This window comes from Oncorhynchus nerka, linkage group LG13 (assembly GCF_034236695.1).
Source record: "Oncorhynchus nerka isolate Pitt River linkage group LG13, Oner_Uvic_2.0, whole genome shotgun sequence".
In the NCBI taxonomy this organism is placed as follows: Eukaryota; Metazoa; Chordata; class Actinopteri; order Salmoniformes; family Salmonidae; genus Oncorhynchus; species Oncorhynchus nerka.
The window spans coordinates 5,136,226-5,163,770 of NC_088408.1; the positions used below are offsets into that span (position 1 = coordinate 5,136,226).

Sequence of the window (27,545 nt, forward strand, 5' to 3'; positions counted from 1 at the left end):
ACCCCGCCCCCTCTCTGATCCTCCACCCATTCAGGAGAGACCATGACTATTCTAAACACGGCTGATTGGCTGCTGGGCTGCAGTAGCCCGCCACCTGGCCACAGTGGAAAGGACTATGGTATTGACTGAGCATGTGTGTGTCTGAGCGGACTGCTCTGGAGTGGTGTGGCGTGATGTGTGTTTTAAATGTGTGTGGGTTGGGGTGGGGTGGGGTTGTGTGAAGTGGGGGTGTGTGGGGTGGGGGTGTGAAGTGGGGGTGAGTGTGTTGGGTTGTGTGGGGTGGGGGTGTGTGAAGTAGGGGTGTGTGGGTTGGGTTGTGTGGGGTGGGGGTGTGTGAAGTGGAGGTGTGGAGTGGGGTGGGGTGTGGTGAGGTTGTGTGGGGTTGTGTGGGGTGGGGTTGTGTGGGGTGGGGTTGTGTGGGGTGTGTGAAGTGGGGTTGTGTGGGGTGGGAATGAGTGGGTTGGGTTGTGTGGGGTGGGGGGTGTGAAGTAGGGGTGTGTGGGTTGGGTTGTGTGGGGTGGGGTTGTGTGGGGTGGGGGTGTGTGGGGTGTGGGTTGTGTGAAGTGTGGTTGTGTGAAGTGGGGGTGTGTGGGATGGGGGTGTGTGAAATGGGGTTGTGTGGGGTGGAGTGGGGGGGGGGGGGGGTGAGTATAGAGGCATCTTCAGAAGCACATAACATTTTGGAATGTTCAGATAGAAATATAGAAAATAGAACAAACATGCCTCTACGACGTGAAAACCAAGGAATCATGTTGGCTCTGTTCATGGCATTTCTATCTGCAACGTTTGGCAACTGAACATGGCCTAGATGTGTGTTTGAGAGAGAAAAGGCATGTGGAATTCTAATACAGGCTTCCACGGTAGCTAGCTACAATACCCCAGTATCTTCCACGGCAGCTAGCTACAACACCCCAGTCTAGAGAACTTCCACGGTAGCTAGCTACAATACCCCAGTCTAGCAATCTTCCACGGTAGCTACAACACCCCAGTCTAGCGATCTTCCACGGTAGCTAGCTACAATACCCCAGTCTAGACATCTTCCACGGTAGCTAGCTACAATACCCCAGTCTAGCGATCTTCCACGGTAGCTAGCTACAATACCCCAGTCTAGACATCTTCCACGGTAGCTAGCTACAATACCCCAGTCTAGACATCTTCCACGGTAGCTAGCTACAATACCCCAGTCTAGAGATTGTCCATGATAGCTAGCTACAATACCCCAGTCTAGAGAACTTCCACGGTAGCTAGCTACAATACCCCAGTCTAGCGATCTTCCACGGTAGCTAGCTACAATACCCCAGTCTAGCGATCTTCCACGGTAGCTAGCTACAATACCCCAGTCTAGAGAACTTTCACGGTAGCTAGCTACAATACCCCAGTCTAGCGATCTTCCACGGTAGCTAGCTACAATACCCCAGTCTACCGATCTTCCACGGTAGCTAGCTACAATACCCCAGTCTAGCGATCTTCCACGGTAGCTAGCTACAATACCCCAGTCTACCGATCTTCCACGGTAGCTAGCTACAATACCCCAGTCTAGAGAACTTCCACGGTAGCTAGCTACAACACCCCAGTCTAGAGAACTTCCACGGTAGCTAGCTACAATACCCCAGTCTAGAGAACTTCCACAGTAGATGTGTGCTGTGCTGTTTGAATTATTCTGAACATGACCTCATATCTAGTCTCTCCTTCTCCTCTCCAACCCTCTTCCTTATCTCCTATCTTCCCTCTCCCTATCCTTCCTCTCTTCTCCTGTCCTCCCTATCGCCTCTCCTCCCTCCCTCCCTCTCTCCTCCTCTCCTTCCTTTCTCCTTTCTCCTCTCCTCTCTCTCCTCTCTCTCCTCTCTTCCCTTCCTCTCTTCTATCCTCTCTCTCTCCTCTCTTCTTTCTCTCTTTCCTTTCTTCTCTCCTCTCTCTCCTCTCCCCTTTCCTCTCCTCTCTCTCTCTCCTCTCCATCTCTTTCTCTCTCTCTCTTTTCGCCTCTCCTCTCATCTCCTCTCTCCTCTCCTTCCTCTCCTCGCTCCTTTCCTCTTCTCTATCCTCTCTCTCCTCACTCTTTCTCCTCTTCTCTCTCTCCTCTCTTCTCCTTTCTCCTCTCCTCTCTTCTCCTTTCTCCTCTCCTCTCTCTCCTCTCTCTCCTCTTCTTTCTCCCCTCCTCTCCTCTCCTCTCTCTCTCTCCTCACCTCTCTCCTCTCTCTCCTCTTCTCTCTCTCTCCTCACCTCTCTCCTCTCTCTCCTCTTCTCTCTCTCTCCTCTCTCTCCTCTCCTTTCTCTCCTCTTCTCTCTCTCTCCTCTTTTCTCTCTCCTCTCCTCTCTCTCTCTCTCTCTCTCTCCTCACCTCTGTCCTCTCCTCTCCTCTCCTCTCCTCTCTCTCTCTCTCTCTCTCTCTCTCTCTCTCTCTCTTTCTCTCTCTCTCTCTCTCTCTCTCTCTCTCTCTCTCTCTCTCAACTCTCCTCTCCTCTCCTCTCCTCTCCTCTCCAGTCAAAACAGAACCTAATAACATCAGTGAGACAGCCAGGACTACAGGAGACACAACACTGGACAGCTACGCAGGATCAGGTAACACACACATCATGCAAACACACACAGCATGCAACCACACACACAGCATGCAACCACACACACAGCACACAAACACAACACACAGCATGCAAACACAACTCACAAAGCACGCAAACACACATCATGCAAACACACAGCATGCAAACACACACAGCACACAAACACACACACAGCATGCAAATACAACACACAGCACACAAACACAACACACACCACACAAACACACACACACACACACACACACATAGAACAACCCCATGTAGAGAGGGTTTAGAGACAGAGGGGTCAGCGTTGACCTGTGCCGTCTCTATGACAACGAACTAGAACCATGTGACAAAACAGGAAGATGATCAGACACCGTGTCTGTATTGGTTGTTGTTTACCAGTTGTTTACCAGTTGTTTACCAGTTGTTCACCAGTTGTTTACCAGTTGTTTACCAGTTGTTTACCGGTTGTTTACCAGTTGTTTACCAGTTGTTTACCAGTTGTTTACAGGTTGTTTACCAGTTGTTTACCAGTTGTTTACCAGTTGTTTACCGAATTTGTTGTTTGTTGTTGTTTGTTGTTGTCAGTCATTACCAGCAGTGGATACAGCCCTCCATCTGCACACCAGTACTCCCCACCAATCTACCCCTCCAAGTAAGTCCTGTAATGTATACTATATACTATTACTATATACTATTACTATATACTATTACTATATTATATTACTATATAACTACACACCAGTACTCTCCACCCATCTACCCCTCCAAGTAAGTCCTGTAATGTATACTATATACTATTACTATATACTATTACTATATTATATAACTACACACCAGTACTCTCCACCCATCTACCCCTCCAAGTAAGTCCTGTAATGTATACTATATACTATTACTATATACTATTACTATATACTATTACTATATTATATTACTATATACTATTACTATATAACTACACACCAGTACTCCCCACCAATCTACCCCTCCAAGTAAGTCCTGTAATGTATACTATATACTATTACTATATACTATTACTATATTATATAACTACACACCAGTACTCTCCACCCATCTACCCCTCCAAGTAAGTCCTGTAATGTATACTATATACTATTACTATATTATATTACTATATACTATTACTATATAACTACACACCAGTACTCCCCACCAATCTACCCCTCCAAGTAAGTCCTGTAATGTATACTATATACTATTACTATATACTATTACTATATTATATTACTATATTATATTACTATATCACTATACTATATACTATTACTATATTATATTACTATATTATATTACTATATTATATTACTATATTATATTACTATATCACTATACTATATACTATTACTATATTATATTACTATATCACTATACTATATACTATTACTATATTATATTACTATATTATATTACTATATCACTATACTATACACTGTTACTATATTATATTACTATATTATATTACTATATCACTATACTATACACTGTTACCAGATTATATTACTATATTATATTACTATATCACTATACTATACACTGTTACTATATTATATTACTATATTATATTACTATATCACTATACTATACACTATTACTATATTATATTACTATATCACTATACTATATAATATTACTATATTATATTACTATATTATATTACTATATCACTATACTATACACTGTTACTATATTATATTACTATATTATATTACTATATCACTATACTATACACTGTTACTATATTATATTACTATATCACTATACTATATACTATTACTATATTATATTACTATATACTATTACTATATTATATTACTATATTATATTACTATATAACTATACTATATACTATTACTATATTATATTACTATATACTATTACTATATTATATTACTCTATTATATTACTATATAACTATACTATATACTATTACTATATAACTATACTATACACTATTACTATCTTATATTACTATATTATATTACTATATAACTATATTATATACTATTACTATATTATATTACTATATAACTATACTATACACTATTACTATATACTATTACTATATTATATTACTATATAACTATACAATACACTATTGCTATATTATATTACTATATAACTATACTATATACTATTACTATATTATATTACTATATTATATTACTATATTATAATACTATATTATATTACTATATTATATTACTATATCACTATACTATATACTATTACTATATTATATTAATATATAACTATACTATATACCGTTACAATATTATATTACTATATTATATTACTCTATTATATTACTATCTTACTGAACTATATAATATTACTATAATATATTACTATATAACTATACTATACACTATTACTCTATTATATTACTATCTTACTGAACTATATAATATTACTATAATATATTACTTTATAACTATACTATACTATACACTATTACTATATTATATTACTATATAACTATACTATACACTATTACTATATTATATTACTTTATAACTATACTATACACTATTACTACATTATATTACTATATAACTATACTTTACACTATCACTATTTAACTATACTATACACTATCACTATATCACTATATTACTATACTATACACTATCACTATATCACTATATTACTATACTATACACTATCACTATATTACTATATTATACACTATCACTATATTACTATACTATACTATACACTATCACTATATTACTATATAACTATACTATACACTATTACTACATTATATTACTATATAACTATACTATACACTATCACTATATAACTATACTATACTATACACTATTACTATATAACTATACTATACACTATTACTATATTACTATACTATACTATACACTATGACTATATTATATTACTATTTAACTATACTATACACTATTACTACATTATATTACTATATTACTATACTATACACTATCACTATATAACTATACTATACTATACACTATGACTATATTATATTACTATACTATACACTATGACTATATTACTATACTATACACTATGACTATATTACTATACTATACTATACACTATCACTATATTACTATACTATACACTATCACTATATTACTATACTATACACTATCACTATATTACTATACTATACTATACACTATCACTATATTACTATACTATACACTATCACTATATTACTATACTATACACTATCACTATATAACTATACTATACACTATCACTATATTACTATACTATACTATACACTATCACTATATTACTATACTATACACTATCACTATATAACTATACTATACACTATCACTATATAACTATACTATACACTATCACTATATAACTATACTATACACTATCACTATATAACTATACTATACACTATCACTATATAACTATACTATACACTATCACTATATAACTATACTATACACTATCACTATATAACTATACTATACTATACACTATCACTATATTACTATACTATACACTATCACTATATAACTATACTATACACTATCACTATATTACTATACTATACACTATCACTATATAACTATACTATACACTATCACTATATAACTATACTATACTATACACTATCACTATATTACTATACTATACTATACACTATCACTATATTACTATATTACTATACTATACACTATCACTATATTACTATACTATACTATACACTATCACTATATCACTATACTATACACTATCACTATATAACTATATAACTATACTATACACTATCACTATATTATATAACTATATTACTATACTATACACTATCACTATATTACTATACTATACACTATCACTATATAACTATACTATACACTATCACTATATAACTATACTATACACTATCACTATATTACTATACTATACACTATCACTATATAACTATACTATACACTATCACTATATTACTATACTATACACTATCACTATATAACTATACTATACACTATCACTATATAACTATACTATACACTATCACTATATAACTATACTATACACTATCACTATATTACTATACTATACACTATCACTATATTACTATATTACTATACACTATCACTATATAACTATATAACTATACTATACACTATGACTATATTACTATACTATACACTATCACTATATCACTATATTACTATACTATACACTATCACTATATAACTATATAACTATACTATACACTATCACTATATCACTATATAACTATACTATACACTATCACTATATAACTATATAACTATACTATACACTATGACTATATAACTATATTACTATACTATACACTATCACTATATCACTATATAACTATACTATACACTATCACTATATAACTATATAACTATACTATACACTATCACTATATTACTATACTATACACTATGACTATATAACTATATAACTATACTATACACTATCACTATATTACTATACTATACACTATCACTATATCACTATATAACTATACTATACACTATCACTATATAACTATATAACTATACTATACACTATAACTATATTACTATACTATACACTATCACTATATCACTATATTACTATACTATACACTATCACTATATCACTATACTATACTATACACTATCACTATATTACTATATTATACACTATGACTATATTACTATATTACTATACTATAAACTATCACTATATTACTATACTATACACTATGGCTATATTACTATACTATACTATATCACTATATAACTATATCACTATATAACTATACTATACACTATCACTATATTACTATACTATACACTATCACTATATAACTATATAACTATACTATACACTATCACTATATTACTATACTATACACTATCACTATATAACTATATAACTATACTATACACTATCACTATATTACTATATTACTATACTATACACTATCACTATATTACTATACTATACACTATCACTATATAACTATATAACTATACTATACACTATCACTATATTACTATACTATACTATACACTATCACTATATTACTATACTATACACTATCACTATATTACTATATTACTATACTATACACTATCACTATATCACTATATAACTATACTATACACTATCACTATATTACTATACTATACACTATCACTATATAACTATATAACTATACTATACACTATCACTATATTACTATACTATACTATACACTATCACTATATTACTATACTATACACTATCACTATATTACTATACTATACACTATGACTATATTACTATACTATACTATACACTATCACTATATCACTATACTATACTATACACTATCACTATATTACTATACTATACACTATCACTATATAACTATATTACTATACTATACACTATTACTATATAACTATACTATACACTATTATTATATTATATTACTATATAACTATACTATATACTATTACTATATTATATTACTATATAACTATACTATACACTATATTACTATACTATACACTATTACTATATTATATTACTATATAACTATACTATACACTATTACTATATTATATTACTTTATAACTATACTATACACTATTATTATATTATATTACTATATAACTATACTATACACTATTACTATATTATATTACTATATCACTATACTATACACTATTACTATATTATATTACTATATTATATTACTATATCACTATACTATATACTATTACTATATTATATTCTATACACTATTACTATATTATATTACTATATCACTATACTATATACTATTACTACATTATATTACTATATTATATTACTATATCACTATACTATACACTATTACTATATTATATTACTATATCACTATACTATATACTATTACTATATTATATTCTATACACTATTACTATATTATATTACTATATCACTATACTATATACTATTACTACATTATATTACTATATTATATTACTATATCACTATACTATACACTATTACTATATTATATTACTATATCACTATACTATACACTATTACTATATTATATTACTATATTATATTACTATATCACTATACTATATACTATTACTATATTATATACTATACACTATCACTATATTACTATACTATACACTATCACTATATAACTATATAACTATACTATACACTATCACTATATTATATAACTATATAACTATACTATACACTATCACTATATTACTATTCAACTATACTATACACTATCACTATATTATATTCTATACACTATTACTATATTATATTCTATACACTATTACTATATTATATTCTATACACTATTACTATATTACTATACTATACTATACACTATGACTATATTATATACTATACACTATCACTATATTATATACTATACACTATGACTATATTACTATACTATACACTATCACTATATTACTATACTATACACTATCACTATATCACTATATTACTATACTATACTATACACTATCACTATATTACTATACTATACACTATCACTATATTACTATACTATACACTATCACTATATAACTATACTATACTATACACTATCACTATATTACTATACTATACACTATCACTATATTATATAACTATATAACTATACTATACACTATCACTATATTACTATTCAACTATACTATACACTATCACTATATTATATTCTATACACTATTACTATATTATATTCTATACACTATTACTATATTATATTCTATACACTATTACTATATTATATTCTATACACTATTACTATATTACTATACTATACTATACACGATGACTATATTACTATACTATACACTATCACTATATTACTATACTATACACTATCACTATATTACTATACTATACACTATCACTATATCACTATACTATACACTATCACTATATTACTATACTATACACTATCACTATATCACTATATAACTATACTATACACTATCACTATATCACTATATTACTATACTATACTATACACTATCACTATATTACTATACTATACACTATCACTATATCACTATATTACTATACTATACTATACACTATCACTATATTACTATACTATACACTATCACTATATCACTATATTACTATACTATACACTATCACTATATCACTATATTACTATACTATACTATACACTATCACTATATTACTATACTATACACTATCACTATATCACTATATTACTATACTATACTATACACTATCACTATATCACTATATTACTATACTATACTATACACTATCACTATATCACTATATTACTATACTATACTATACACTATCACTATATCACTATATTACTATACTATACACTATCACTATATTACTATACTATACACTATCACTATATTACTATACTATACACTATCACTATATCACTATACTATACACTATCACTATATTACTATACTATACACTATCACTATATCACTATACTATACACTATCACTATATTACTATACTATACACTATCACTATATCACTATATTACTATACTATACTATACACTATCACTATATCACTATATTACTATACTATACACTATCACTATATTACTATACTATACACTATCACTATATTACTATACTATACACTATCACTATATTACTATACTATACACTATCACTATATCACTATATTACTATACTATACTATACACTATCACTATATTACTATACTATACACTATCACTATATCACTATATAACTATACTATACACTATCACTATATCACTATATTACTATACTATACTATACACTATCACTATATTACTATACTATACACTATCACTATATCACTATATTACTATACTATACTATACACTATCACTATATTACTATACTATACACTATCACTATATCACTATATTACTATACTATACACTATCACTATATCACTATATTACTATACTATACTATACACTATCACTATATTACTATACTATACTATACACTATCACTATATTACTATACTATACTATACACTATCACTATATCACTATATTACTATACTATACTATACACTATCACTATATCACTATATTACTATACTATACTATACACTATCACTATATCACTATATTACTATACTATACACTATCACTATATTACTATACTATACACTATCACTATATTACTATACTATACACTATCACTATATCACTATACTATACACTATCACTATATTACTATACTATACACTATCACTATATCACTATACTATACACTATCACTATATTACTATACTATACACTATCACTATATCACTATATTACTATACTATACTATACACTATCACTATATCACTATATTACTATACTATACACTATCACTATATTACTATACTATACACTATCACTATATTACTATACTATACACTATCACTATATTACTATACTATACACTATCACTATATCACTATATTACTATACTATACTATACACTATCACTATATTACTATACTATACACTATCACTATATCACTATATTACTATACTATACACTATCACTATATCACTATATTACTATACTATACTATACACTATCACTATATTACTATACTATACACTATCACTATATCACTATATTACTATACTATACTATACACTATCACTATATCACTATATTACTATACTATACTATACACTATCACTATATCACTATATTACTATACTATACTATACACTATCACTATATCACTATATTACTATACTATACACTATCACTATATTACTATACTATACACTATCACTATATTACTATACTATACTATACACTATCACTATATCACTATATTACTATACTATACTATACACTATCACTATATTACTATACTATACACTATCACTATATCACTATATTACTATACTATACTATACACTATCACTATATCACTATATTACTATACTATACTATACACTATCACTATATCACTATATTACTATACTATACTATACACTATCACTATATTACTATACTATACACTATCACTATATCACTATATTACTATACTATACTATACACTATCACTATATAACTATACTATACACTATCACTATATTACTATACTATACACTATCACTATATAACTATACTATACTATACACTATGACTATATTACTATACTATACACTATCACTATATCACTATATTACTATACTATACACTATCACTATATCACTATATTACTATACTATACACTATCACTATATCACTATACTATACTATACACTATCACTATATTACTATACTATACACTATCACTATATTACTATACTATACTATACACTATCACTATATTACTATACTATACACTATCACTATATTACTATATTACTATACTATACACTATCACTATATCACTATACTATACACTATCACTATATTACTATATTACTATACTATACACTATCACTATATTACTATACTATACACTATCACTATATTACTATACTATACTATACACTATCACTATATTACTATACTATACACTATCACTATATTACTATACTATACTATACACTATCACTATATTACTATACTATACACTATCACTATATTACTATATTACTATACTATACACTATCACTATATTACTATATTACTATACTATACACTATCACTATATTACTATACTATACACTATCACTATATTACTATATTACTATACTATACACTATCACTATATTACTATATTACTATACTATACACTATCACTATATTACTATACTATACTATACACTATCACTATATTACTATACTATACTATACACTATCACTATATTACTATATTACTATACTATACACTATCACTATATTACTATACTATACACTATCACTATATTACTATACTATACTATACACTATCACTATATTACTATACTATACACTATCACTATATTACTATACTATACTATACACTATCACTATATTACTATACTATACACTATCACTATATAACTATACTATACACTATCACTATATTACTATATTACTATACTATACACTATCACTATATCACTATATTACTATACTATACACTATCTATACTATATCACTATATTACTATACTATACACTATCACTATATTACTATACTATACTATACTATACTATACACTATCACTATATTACTATACTATACTATACACTATCACTATATCACTATATTACTATACTATACTATACACTATCACTATATTACTATACTATACACTATCACTATATAACTATACTATACACTATCACTATATTACTATATTACTATACTATACACTATACTATACTACATATCACTATATTACTATACTATACACTATCACTATATTACTATATTACTATACTATACACTATCACTATATTACTATACTATACTATACACTATCACTATATTACTATATTACTATACTATACACTATCACTATATTACTATACTATACTATACACTATCACTATATTACTATACTATACACTATCACTATATTACTATACTATACTATACACTATGACTATATTACTATACTATACACTATCACTATATTACTATATTACTATACTATACACTATCACTATATTACTATACTATACTATACACTATCACTATATTACTATACTATACTATACACTATGACTATATTACTATACTATACACTATCACTATATTACTATATAACTATACTATACACTATCACTATATTACTATACTATACACTATCACTATATTACTATACTATACACTATCACTATATTACTATACTATACACTATCACTATATTACTATACTATACACTATCACTATATCACTATATTACTATACTATACTATACACTATCACTATATTACTATACTATACACTATCACTATATCACTATATTACTATACTATACACTATCACTATATCACTATATTACTATACTATACTATACACTATCACTATATTACTATACTATACACTATCACTATATTACTATACTATACACTATCACTATATAACTATACTATACACTATCACTATATAACTATACTATACACTATCACTATATAACTATACTATACACTATCACTATATAACTATACTATACACTATCACTATATAACTATACTATACACTATCACTATATAACTATACTATACACTATCACTATATCACTATATTACTATACTATACACTATCACTATATTACTATATTATACACTATCACTATATTACTATACTATACTATACACTATCACTATATTACTATATAACTATACTATACACTATTACTACATTATATTACTATATAACTATACTATACACTATCACTATATAACTATACTATACTATACACTATTACTATATAACTATACTATACACTATTACTATATTACTATACTATACTATACACTATGACTATATTATATTACTATTTAACTATACTATACACTATTACTACATTATATTACTATATTACTATACTATACACTATCACTATATAACTATACTATACTATACACTATGACTATATTATATTACTATACTATACACTATGACTATATTACTATACTATACACTATGACTATATTACTATACTATACTATACACTATCACTATATTACTATACTATACACTATCACTATATTACTATACTATACACTATCACTATATTACTATACTATACTATACACTATCACTATATTACTATACTATACACTATCACTATATTACTATACTATACACTATCACTATATAACTATACTATACACTATCACTATATTACTATACTATACTATACACTATCACTATATTACTATACTATACACTATCACTATATAACTATACTATACACTATCACTATATAACTATACTATACACTATCACTATATAACTATACTATACACTATCACTATATAACTATACTATACACTATCACTATATAACTATACTATACACTATCACTATATAACTATACTATACACTATCACTATATAACTATACTATACTATACACTATCACTATATTACTATACTATACACTATCACTATATAACTATACTATACACTATCACTATATTACTATACTATACACTCATCACTATATAACTATACTATACACTATCACTATATAACTATACTATACTATACACTATCACTATATTACTATACTATACTATACACTATCACTATATTACTATATTACTATACTATACACTATCACTATATTACTATACTATACTATACACTATCACTATATCACTATACTATACACTATCACTATATAACTATATAACTATACTATACACTATCACTATATTATATAACTATATTACTATACTATACACTATCACTATATTACTATACTATACACTATCACTATATAACTATACTATACACTATCACTATATAACTATACTATACACTATCACTATATTACTATACTATACACTATCACTATATAACTATACTATACACTATCACTATATTACTATACTATACACTATCACTATATAACTATACTATACACTATCACTATATAACTATACTATACACTATCACTATATAACTATACTATACACTATCACTATATTACTATACTATACACTATCACTATATTACTATATTACTATACACTATCACTATATAACTATATAACTATACTATACACTATGACTATATTACTATACTATACACTATCACTATATCACTATATTACTATACTATACTATACACTATCACTATATTACTATACTATACACTATCACTATATCACTATATTACTATACTATACTATACACTATCACTATATCACTATATTACTATACTATACTATACACTATCACTATATCACTGTATTACTATACTATACTATACACTATCACTATATTACTATACTATACACTATCACTATATCACTATATTACTATACTATACTATATACATACTATTATCACTATATAACTATACTATACACTATCACTATATTACTATACTATACACTATCACTATATAACTATACTATACTATACACTATGACTATATTACTATACTATACACTATCACTATATCACTATATTACTATACTATACACTATCACTATATCACTATATTACTATACTATACACTATCACTATATCACTATACTATACTATACACTATCACTATATTACTATACTATACACTATCACTATATTACTATACTATACTATACACTATCACTATATTACTATACTATACACTATCACTATATTACTATATTACTATACTATACACTATCACTATATATATCACTATACTATACACTATCACTATATTACTATATTACTATACTATACACTATCACTATATTACTATACTATACACTATCACTATATTACTATACTATACTATACACTATCACTATATTACTATACTATACACTATCACTATATTACTATACTATACTATACACTATCACTATATTACTATACTATACACTATCACTATATTACTATATTACTATACATACACTATCACTATATTACTATATTACTATACTATACACTATCACTATATTACTATACTATACACTATCACTATATTACTATATTACTATACTATACACTATCACTATATTACTATATTACTATACTATACACTATCACTATATTACTATACTATACTATACACTATCACTATATTACTATATTACTATACTATACACTATCACTATATTACTATACTATACACTATCACTATATTACTATACTATACTATACACTATCACTATATTACTATACTATACACTATCACTATATTACTATACTATACTATACACTATCACTATATTACTATACTATACACTATCACTATATAACTATACTATACACTATCACTATATTACTATATTACTATACTATACACTATCACTATATCACTATATTACTATACTATACACTATCACTATATTACTATATTACTATACTATACACTATCACTATATTACTATACTATACTATACACTATCACTATATTACTATACTATACTATACACTATCACTATATCACTATATTACTATACTATACTATACACTATCACTATATTACTATACTATACACTATCACTATATAACTATACTATACACTATCACTATATTACTATATTACTATACTATACACTATCACTATATCACTATATTACTATACTATACACTATCACTATATTACTATATTACTATACTATACACTATCACTATATTACTATACTATACTATACACTATCACTATATTACTATATTACTATACTATACACTATCACTATATTACTATACTATACTATACACTATCACTATATTACTATACTATACACTATCACTATATTACTATACTATACTATACACTATGACTATATTACTATACTATACACTATCACTATATTACTATATTACTATACTATACACTATCACTATATTACTATACTATACTATACACTATCACTATATTACTATACTATACTATACACTATGACTATATTACTATACTATACACTATCACTATATTACTATATAACTATACTATACACTATCACTATATTACTATACTATACACTATCACTATATTACTATACTATACACTATCACTATATTACTATACTATACACTATCACTATATTACTATACTATACTATACACTATCACTATATTACTATACTATACACTATCACTATATAACTATATAACTATACTATACACTATCACTATATAACTATATTACTATACTATACACTATCACTATATCACTATACTATACTATACACTATCACTATATTACTATACTATACACTATCACTATATTACTATACTATACTATACACTATCACTATATTACTATACTATACACTATCACTATATTACTATACTATACACTATCACTATATCACTATATTACTATACTATACACTATCACTATATCACTATACTATACTATACACTATAACTATATTACTATACTATACACTATCACTATATAACTATACTATACACTATCACTATATTACTATACTATACACTATCACTATATTACTATACTATACACTATCACTATATAACTATACTATACACTATCACTATATAACTATACTATACACTATCACTATATAACTATACTATACACTATCACTATATAACTATACTATACACTATCACTATATAACTATACTATACACTATCACTATATAACTATACTATACACTATCACTATATCACTATATTACTATACTATACACTATCACTATATTACTATATTATACACTATCACTATATTACTATACTATACTATACACTATCACTATATTACTATATAACTATACTATACACTATTACTACATTATATTACTATATAACTATACTATACACTATCACTATATAACTATACTATACTATACACTATTACTATATAACTATACTATACACTATTACTATATTACTATACTATACTATACACTATGACTATATTATATTACTATTTAACTATACTATACACTATTACTACATTATATTACTATATTACTATACTATACACTATCACTATATAACTATACTATACTATACACTATGACTATATTATATTACTATACTATACACTATGACTATATTACTATACTATACACTATGACTATATTACTATACTATACTATACACTATCACTATATTACTATACTATACACTATCACTATATTACTATACTATACACTATCACTATATTACTATACTATACTATACACTATCACTATATTACTATACTATACACTATCACTATATTACTATACTATACACTATCACTATATAACTATACTATACACTATCACTATATTACTATACTATACTATACACTATCACTATATTACTATACTATACACTATCACTATATAACTATACTATACACTATCACTATATAACTATACTATACACTATCACTATATAACTATACTATACATTATCACTATATAACTATACTATACACTATCACTATATAACTATACTATACACTATCACTATATAACTATACTATACACTATCACTATATAACTATACTATACTATACACTATCACTATATTACTATACTATACACTATCACTATATAACTATACTATACACTATCACTATATTACTATACTATACACTATCACTATATAACTATACTATACACTATCACTATATCACTATAACTATACTATACTATACACTATCACTATATTACTATACTATACTATACACTATCACTATATTACTATATTACTATACTATACACTATCACTATATTACTATATACTATACTATACACTATCACTATATTACTATACTATACACTATCACTATATAACTATATAACTATACTATACTACACTATCACTATATTATATAACTATATTACTATACTATACACTATCACTATATTACTATACTATACACTATCACTATATAACTATACTATACACTATCACTATATAACTATACTATACACTATCACTATATTACTATACTATACACTATCACTATATAACTATACTATACACTATCACTATATTACTATACTATACACTATCATTACTATAACTATACTATACACTATCACTATATAACTATACTATACACTATCACTATATAAATTACTATACTATACACTATCACTATATTACTATACTATACACTATCACTATATTACTATATTACTATACACTATCACTATATAACTATATAACTATACTATACTATACACTATGACTATATTACTATACTATACACTATCACTATATCACTATATATATACTATACTATACACTATCACTATATAACTATACTATACACTATCACTATATCACTATATAACTATACTATACACTATACTATATAACTATATAACTATACTATACACTATGACTATATAACTATATTACTATACTATACACTATCACTATATCACTATATAACTATACTATACACTATCACTATATAACTATATAACTATACTATACACTATCACTATATTACTATACTATACACTATGACTATATAACTATATAACTATACTATACACTATCACTATATTACTATACTATACACTATCACTATATCACTATATAACTATACTATACACTATCACTATATAACTATATAACTATACTATACACTATAACTATATTACTATACTATACACTATCACTATATCACTATATTACTATACTATACACTATCACTATATCACTATACTATACTATACACTATCACTATATAACTATACTATACACTATCACTATATTACTATATTACTATACTATACACTATCACTATATCACTATATTACTATACTATACACTATCACTATATTACTATATTACTATACTATACACTATCACTATATTACTATACTATACTATACACTATCACTATATTACTATACTATACTATACACTATCACTATATCACTATATTACTATACTATACACTATCACTATATTACTATACTATACACTATCACTATATTACTATACTATACACTATCACTATATATATACACTATCACTATATTACTATACTATACACTATATTACTATACTATACACTATCACTATATTACTATACTATACTATACACTATACACTATATTACTATACTATACACTATCACTATATCACTATATTACTATACTATACTATACACTATCACTATATCACTATATCACTATATTACTATACTATACACTATCACTATATTACTATACTATACACTATATCACTATATTACTATACTATACATACACTATCACTATATTACTATACTATACTACTATATTATATATCACTACTATACTATACTATACTTACTATTACTATACTATACACTACACTATATCACTATTATTACTATACTATACACTATCACTATATCACTATATTATTACTATACTATACACTATCACTATATCACTATATATTACTATACTATACTATACACTATCACTATATTACTATACTATACACACTATATACACTATATCACTATATTACTATACTATACTATACATACACTATCACTATATCACTATATTACTATTACTATACTATACACTATCACTATATCACTATATTACTATACTATACTATACACTATCACTATATCACTATATTACTATACTATATACACTATCACTATTATTACTATACTATACACTATCACTATATTACTATATTACTATACTATATCACTATCACTATATACTATACTATATCACTATATCACTATATTACTATATACTATACTATACACTATCACTATATTACTATACTATACACTATCACTATATCACTATATTACTATACTATACTATACACTATCACTATCACTATATCACTATACTATTACTATACTATACTATACACTATCACTATATTACTATACTATACATTACTATACTATACTATACACTATCACTATATTACTATACTATACACTATCACTATATCACTATATTACTATATACTATACTATACACTATCACTATATAACTATACTATACACTATCACTATATTACTTACTATACTATACACTATCACTATATAACTATTACTATACTATACACTATCACTATATTACTATACTACATACACTATATTACTATACTATACACTATCACTATATTACTATACTATACTATACTATATTACTATACTATACACTATATCACTATATTACTATACTATACACTATCACTATATCACTATATACTATACTATACACTATCACTATATTACTATACTATACTATACACTATCACTATATTACTATACTATACTATACACTATCACTATATATATACTATACTATACACTATCACTATATTACTATATTACTATACTATACACTATCACTATATTACTATACTATACTATCACATTATACACTCATATATTACTATATTACTATACTATACACTATCACTATATATTACTATACTACATACACTATCACTATATTACTATAACTATACTATACACTATCACACTATATTACTATACTATACACTATCACTATATTACTATACTATACTATACACTATCACTACTATTAACTATACTATACACTATCACTATATATTACTATATATACTATACTATAACACTATCACTATATTACTATATTACTATACTATACACTATATACTATACTATATTACTATACTATATACTATACTATACACACTATATTACTATATTACTATCACTATACACTATCACTATATTACTATATTACTATACTATACACTATCACTATATTACTATACTATATACTATACTATACTATCACTATATTACTATACTATACTATACACTATCACTATATTACTATTACTATACTATACACTATCACTATATTACTATACTATACTATATATCACTATATACTATACACTATACACTATCACTATATCACTATATTACTATACTATACACTATCACTATATTACTATACTATACTATACACTATATCACTATATTACTATACTATACACTATCACTATATACTATACTATACACTATCACTATATTACTATACTATACACTACACTATCACTATATCACTATATATACACTATACTATATTACACTATCACTATATATTACTATATTACTATACTATACACTATCACTATATTACTATATACTATATTACTATACTATACACTATCACTATATATTACTATATTACTATACTATACACTATCACTATTACTATACTATACACTATCACTATATACTATACTATACTATACTATACACTATATATTACTATACTATACACTATACACTATATTACTATACTATACACTATCACTATATCACTATATATTACTATACTATACACTATCACTATATTACTATACTATACACTATCACTATATTACTATACTATACTATACACTATCACTATATTACTATATATACTATACACTATACACTATATTACTATATTACTATACTATACACTATCACTATATTACTATACTATACTATACACTATCACTATATTACTATACTATACTATACACTATCACTATATTACTATATTACTATACTATACACTATCACTATATTACTATACTATACATACACTCACTATATTACTATACTATACTATACACTATCACTATATCACTATACTTACTATACTATACTATACTATACACTATCACTATATTACTATACTATACTATACACTATCACTATATTACTATACTATACACTATCACTATATTACTATACTATACTATACACTATACTATTACTATACTCATACACTATCACTATATTACTATATTACTATACTATACACTATCACTATATTACTATACTATACACTATCATTATATCACTATATTACTATACTATACACTATCACTATATTACTATATTACTATACTATCACTATATATATATACTATACTATACTATACACTATCACTATATTACTATACTATACACTATACTATACTACTATCACTATATTACTATACTATACACTATCACTATATTCACTACATTACTATACTATACTATACACTATCACTATATTACTATACTATACACTATCACTATATCACTATATACACTATCACTATATTACTATACTATACTATACACTATATTACTATACTATATCACTATATACTATACTATACTATACTATCACTATACTATACTATACACTATCACTATATTACTATATACTATACTATACACTATATACTATATCACTATATTACTATACTATACACTATCACTATATTACTATATACTATACACTATACTATATCACTATATTACTATACTATACACTATCACTATATCACTATATTACTATACTATACTATACATCACTATATCACTATATTACTATACTATACTATACACTATCACTATATCACTATATTACTATACTATACTATACACTATCACTATATTACTATACTATACTATCACTATACTATATCACTATATTACTATACTATACTATACACTATCACTATATACTATACACTATCACTATATTATTACTATACTATATCACTATATTCACTATATAACTATACTATACTATACACTATCACTATATTAATATACTATCACTATACACTATCACTATATCACTATATTACTATACTATACACTATCACTATATTACTATATTACTATACTATACACTATCACTATATTACTATACTATCACTATACTATACACTATCACTATATTACTATACTATACACTATCACTATATCACTATACTATACTATACTATACTATATTACTATACTATATCACTATACTATATACTATACTATACACTATCACTATATCACTATATTACTATACTATACACTATCACTATATTACTATACTATACACTATCACTATATTACTATACTATACTATACACTATCACTATATACTATACTATACACTATCACTATATTACTATACTATACACTATCACTATATCACTATACTATACACTATCACTATATTACTATATTACTATACACTATCACTATATTACTATACTATACTATACTATATCACTATATTATATATACTATACACTATATTACTATACTATACACTATTCTATACTATATTACTATATTACTATACTATACACTATCACTATATTACTATACTATACACTATCACTATATCACTATATTACTATACTATACACTATCACTATATTACTATAATACTATACTATTACTATATTACTATACTATACACTATCACTATATTACTATACTATACTATACACTATCACTATATTACTATACTATACACTATCACTATATTACTATACTATACTATATTATACTATATTACTATACTATACTATACTATATACTATACTATACACTATACTATATACTATACTATACACTATCACTATATTATATTACTATATTACTATACTATACACTATCACTATATTACTATACTATACACTATCACTATATTACTATACTATACTATACACTATCACTATATTACTATACTATACACTATCACTATATTACTATACTATACACTATACTATATCACTATATTCTATACTATACTATACACTATCACTATATAACTATACTATACACTATCACTATACACTATACTATATTACTATACTATACACTATCACTATATTACTATACTATACACTATCACTATATTACTATATTACTATACTATACACTATCACTATATTACTATACTATACACTATCACTATATTACTATACTATACTATACACTATCACTATATTACTATACTATACACTATCACTATATTACTATATTACTATACTATACTATACACTATCACTATATCACTATATACTATACTATACTATATTACTATACTATACTATACATATCACTATATTACTATACTATACACTATCACTATATTATTACTATACTATACACTATCACTATATTACTATACTATACTATACACTATCACTATATTACTATACTATACTATACACTATCACTATATTACTATACTATACTATATCACTATATCACTATATTACTATACTATACTATACACTATCACTATATTACTATACTACATACACTATATCACTATATCACTATATTACTATACTATACTATACACTATCACTATATTACTATATTACACTATACTATATCACTATATATATTACTATACTATACACTATCACTATATATTACTATACTATACACTATCACTATATTACTATACTATACACTATCACTATATTACTATACTATACACTATCACTATATACTATACTATATACTATACTATACTATACTATACACTATCACTATATTACTTACTATACTATACATATCTATATTACTATACTATCACTATACACTATTACTATACTATACACTATCACTATATTACTATACTATACACTATCACTATATCACTATATTACTATACTATACACTATCACTATATTACTATATTACTATACTATACTATACACTATATTACTATACTATACACTATCACTATATACTATACTATACTATACACTATCACTATATCACTATATTACTATACTATACTATACACTATCACTATATCACTATATTACTATACTATACTATACACTATCACTATATCACTATATTACTATATTATACACTATCACTATATTACTATACTATACACTATCACTATATTATTACTATACTATACTATATATACACTATCACTATATTCACTATATTACTATATACTATACTATACACTATCACTATATTACTATACTATACACTATCACTATATCACTATATTACTATACTATACTATACACTATCACTATATCACTATATTACTATATACTATACTATACACTATCACTATATTATACTATATTACTATACTATACTATACACTATCACTATATTACTATACTATACACTATCACTATATCACTATATTACTATACTATACTATACACTATCACTATATAACTATACTACATACACTATCACTATATTACTATACTATACACTATCATATATACTATAACTATACTATACTATACACTATGACTATACTATACATTACTATACTATATACACTATCACTATATCACTATCACTATATTACTATACTATACTATACACTATCACTATATCACTATATTATATATACTATACACTATCACTATATCACTATTATTACTATACTATACACTATCACTATATTACTATACTATACACTATCACTATTATTACTATACTATACTATACACTATATCACTATATTACTATACTATATTACACTATCACTATCATATTACTATATTACTATACTATACACTATCACTATATCACTATACTATACTATACTATCACTCATATTACTATATTACTATACTATACACTATCACTATATTACTATACTATATACACTATCACTATATTACTATACTATACTATACACTATCACTATATTATTACTATACTATACACTATCACTATATTACTATACTATACTATACACTATCACTATATTACTATACTATACACTATCACTATATCACTATATTACTATACTATACACTATACTATACACTATCACTATATTACTATATTACTATACTATACACTATCACTATATCACTATATTACTACATACACTATCACTATATTACTATACTATACTATACACTATCACTATATTACTATACTATACACTATCACTATATTACTATCACTATTACTATACTATACACTATCACTATATTACTATATACTATACTATACACTATCACTATATTACTATACTATACTATATTACTATACTATACTATACATTACTATATTACTATACTATACACTATCACTATTACTATACTATACTATACTATCACTATATTACTATATACTATACTATACTATACACTATCACTATATTACTATATTACACTATACTATACACTATCACTATATTACTATATTACTATACTATACACTATCACTATATTACTATATTACTATACTATACACTATCACTATATTACTATATTACTATACTATACACTATCACTATATTACTATACTATACTATACACTATCACTATATTACTATACTATACTATACACTATCACTATATTACTATTACTATACTATACACTATCACTATATACTATACTATACACTATACTATATTACTATACTATACACTATCACTATATTACTATACTATACACTATCACTATATCACTATATTACTATTACTATACTATACACTATCACTATATACTATACTATATCACTATACTATACTACTATCACTATATTACTATATTACTATACTATACACTATCACTATATTACTATACTATACTATACACTATCACTATATTAC

The 27,545-nt window shown here is 25.1% G+C and overlaps 1 protein-coding gene across 3 annotated transcripts in view; it reads left to right on the plus strand.

Moving 5' to 3' along the window:
- LOC135574657 (eyes absent homolog 4-like) overlaps nucleotides 1-27,545 on the plus strand; it is a 166,862-nt gene that overhangs the window by 136,335 nt on the left and 2,982 nt on the right. For 2 of the 3 annotated variants that reach the window (XM_065026132.1, XM_065026134.1), the window contains 3 exons: nucleotides 35-118; nucleotides 2,482-2,559; nucleotides 3,135-3,201. In XM_065026132.1, the coding sequence (XP_064882204.1) occupies nucleotides 35-118; nucleotides 2,482-2,559; nucleotides 3,135-3,201 (229 nt within the window). The remainder of the gene's footprint in view (nucleotides 1-34; nucleotides 119-2,481; nucleotides 2,560-3,134; nucleotides 3,202-27,545) is intronic. The other variant, XM_065026133.1, reaches the window with a different exon arrangement.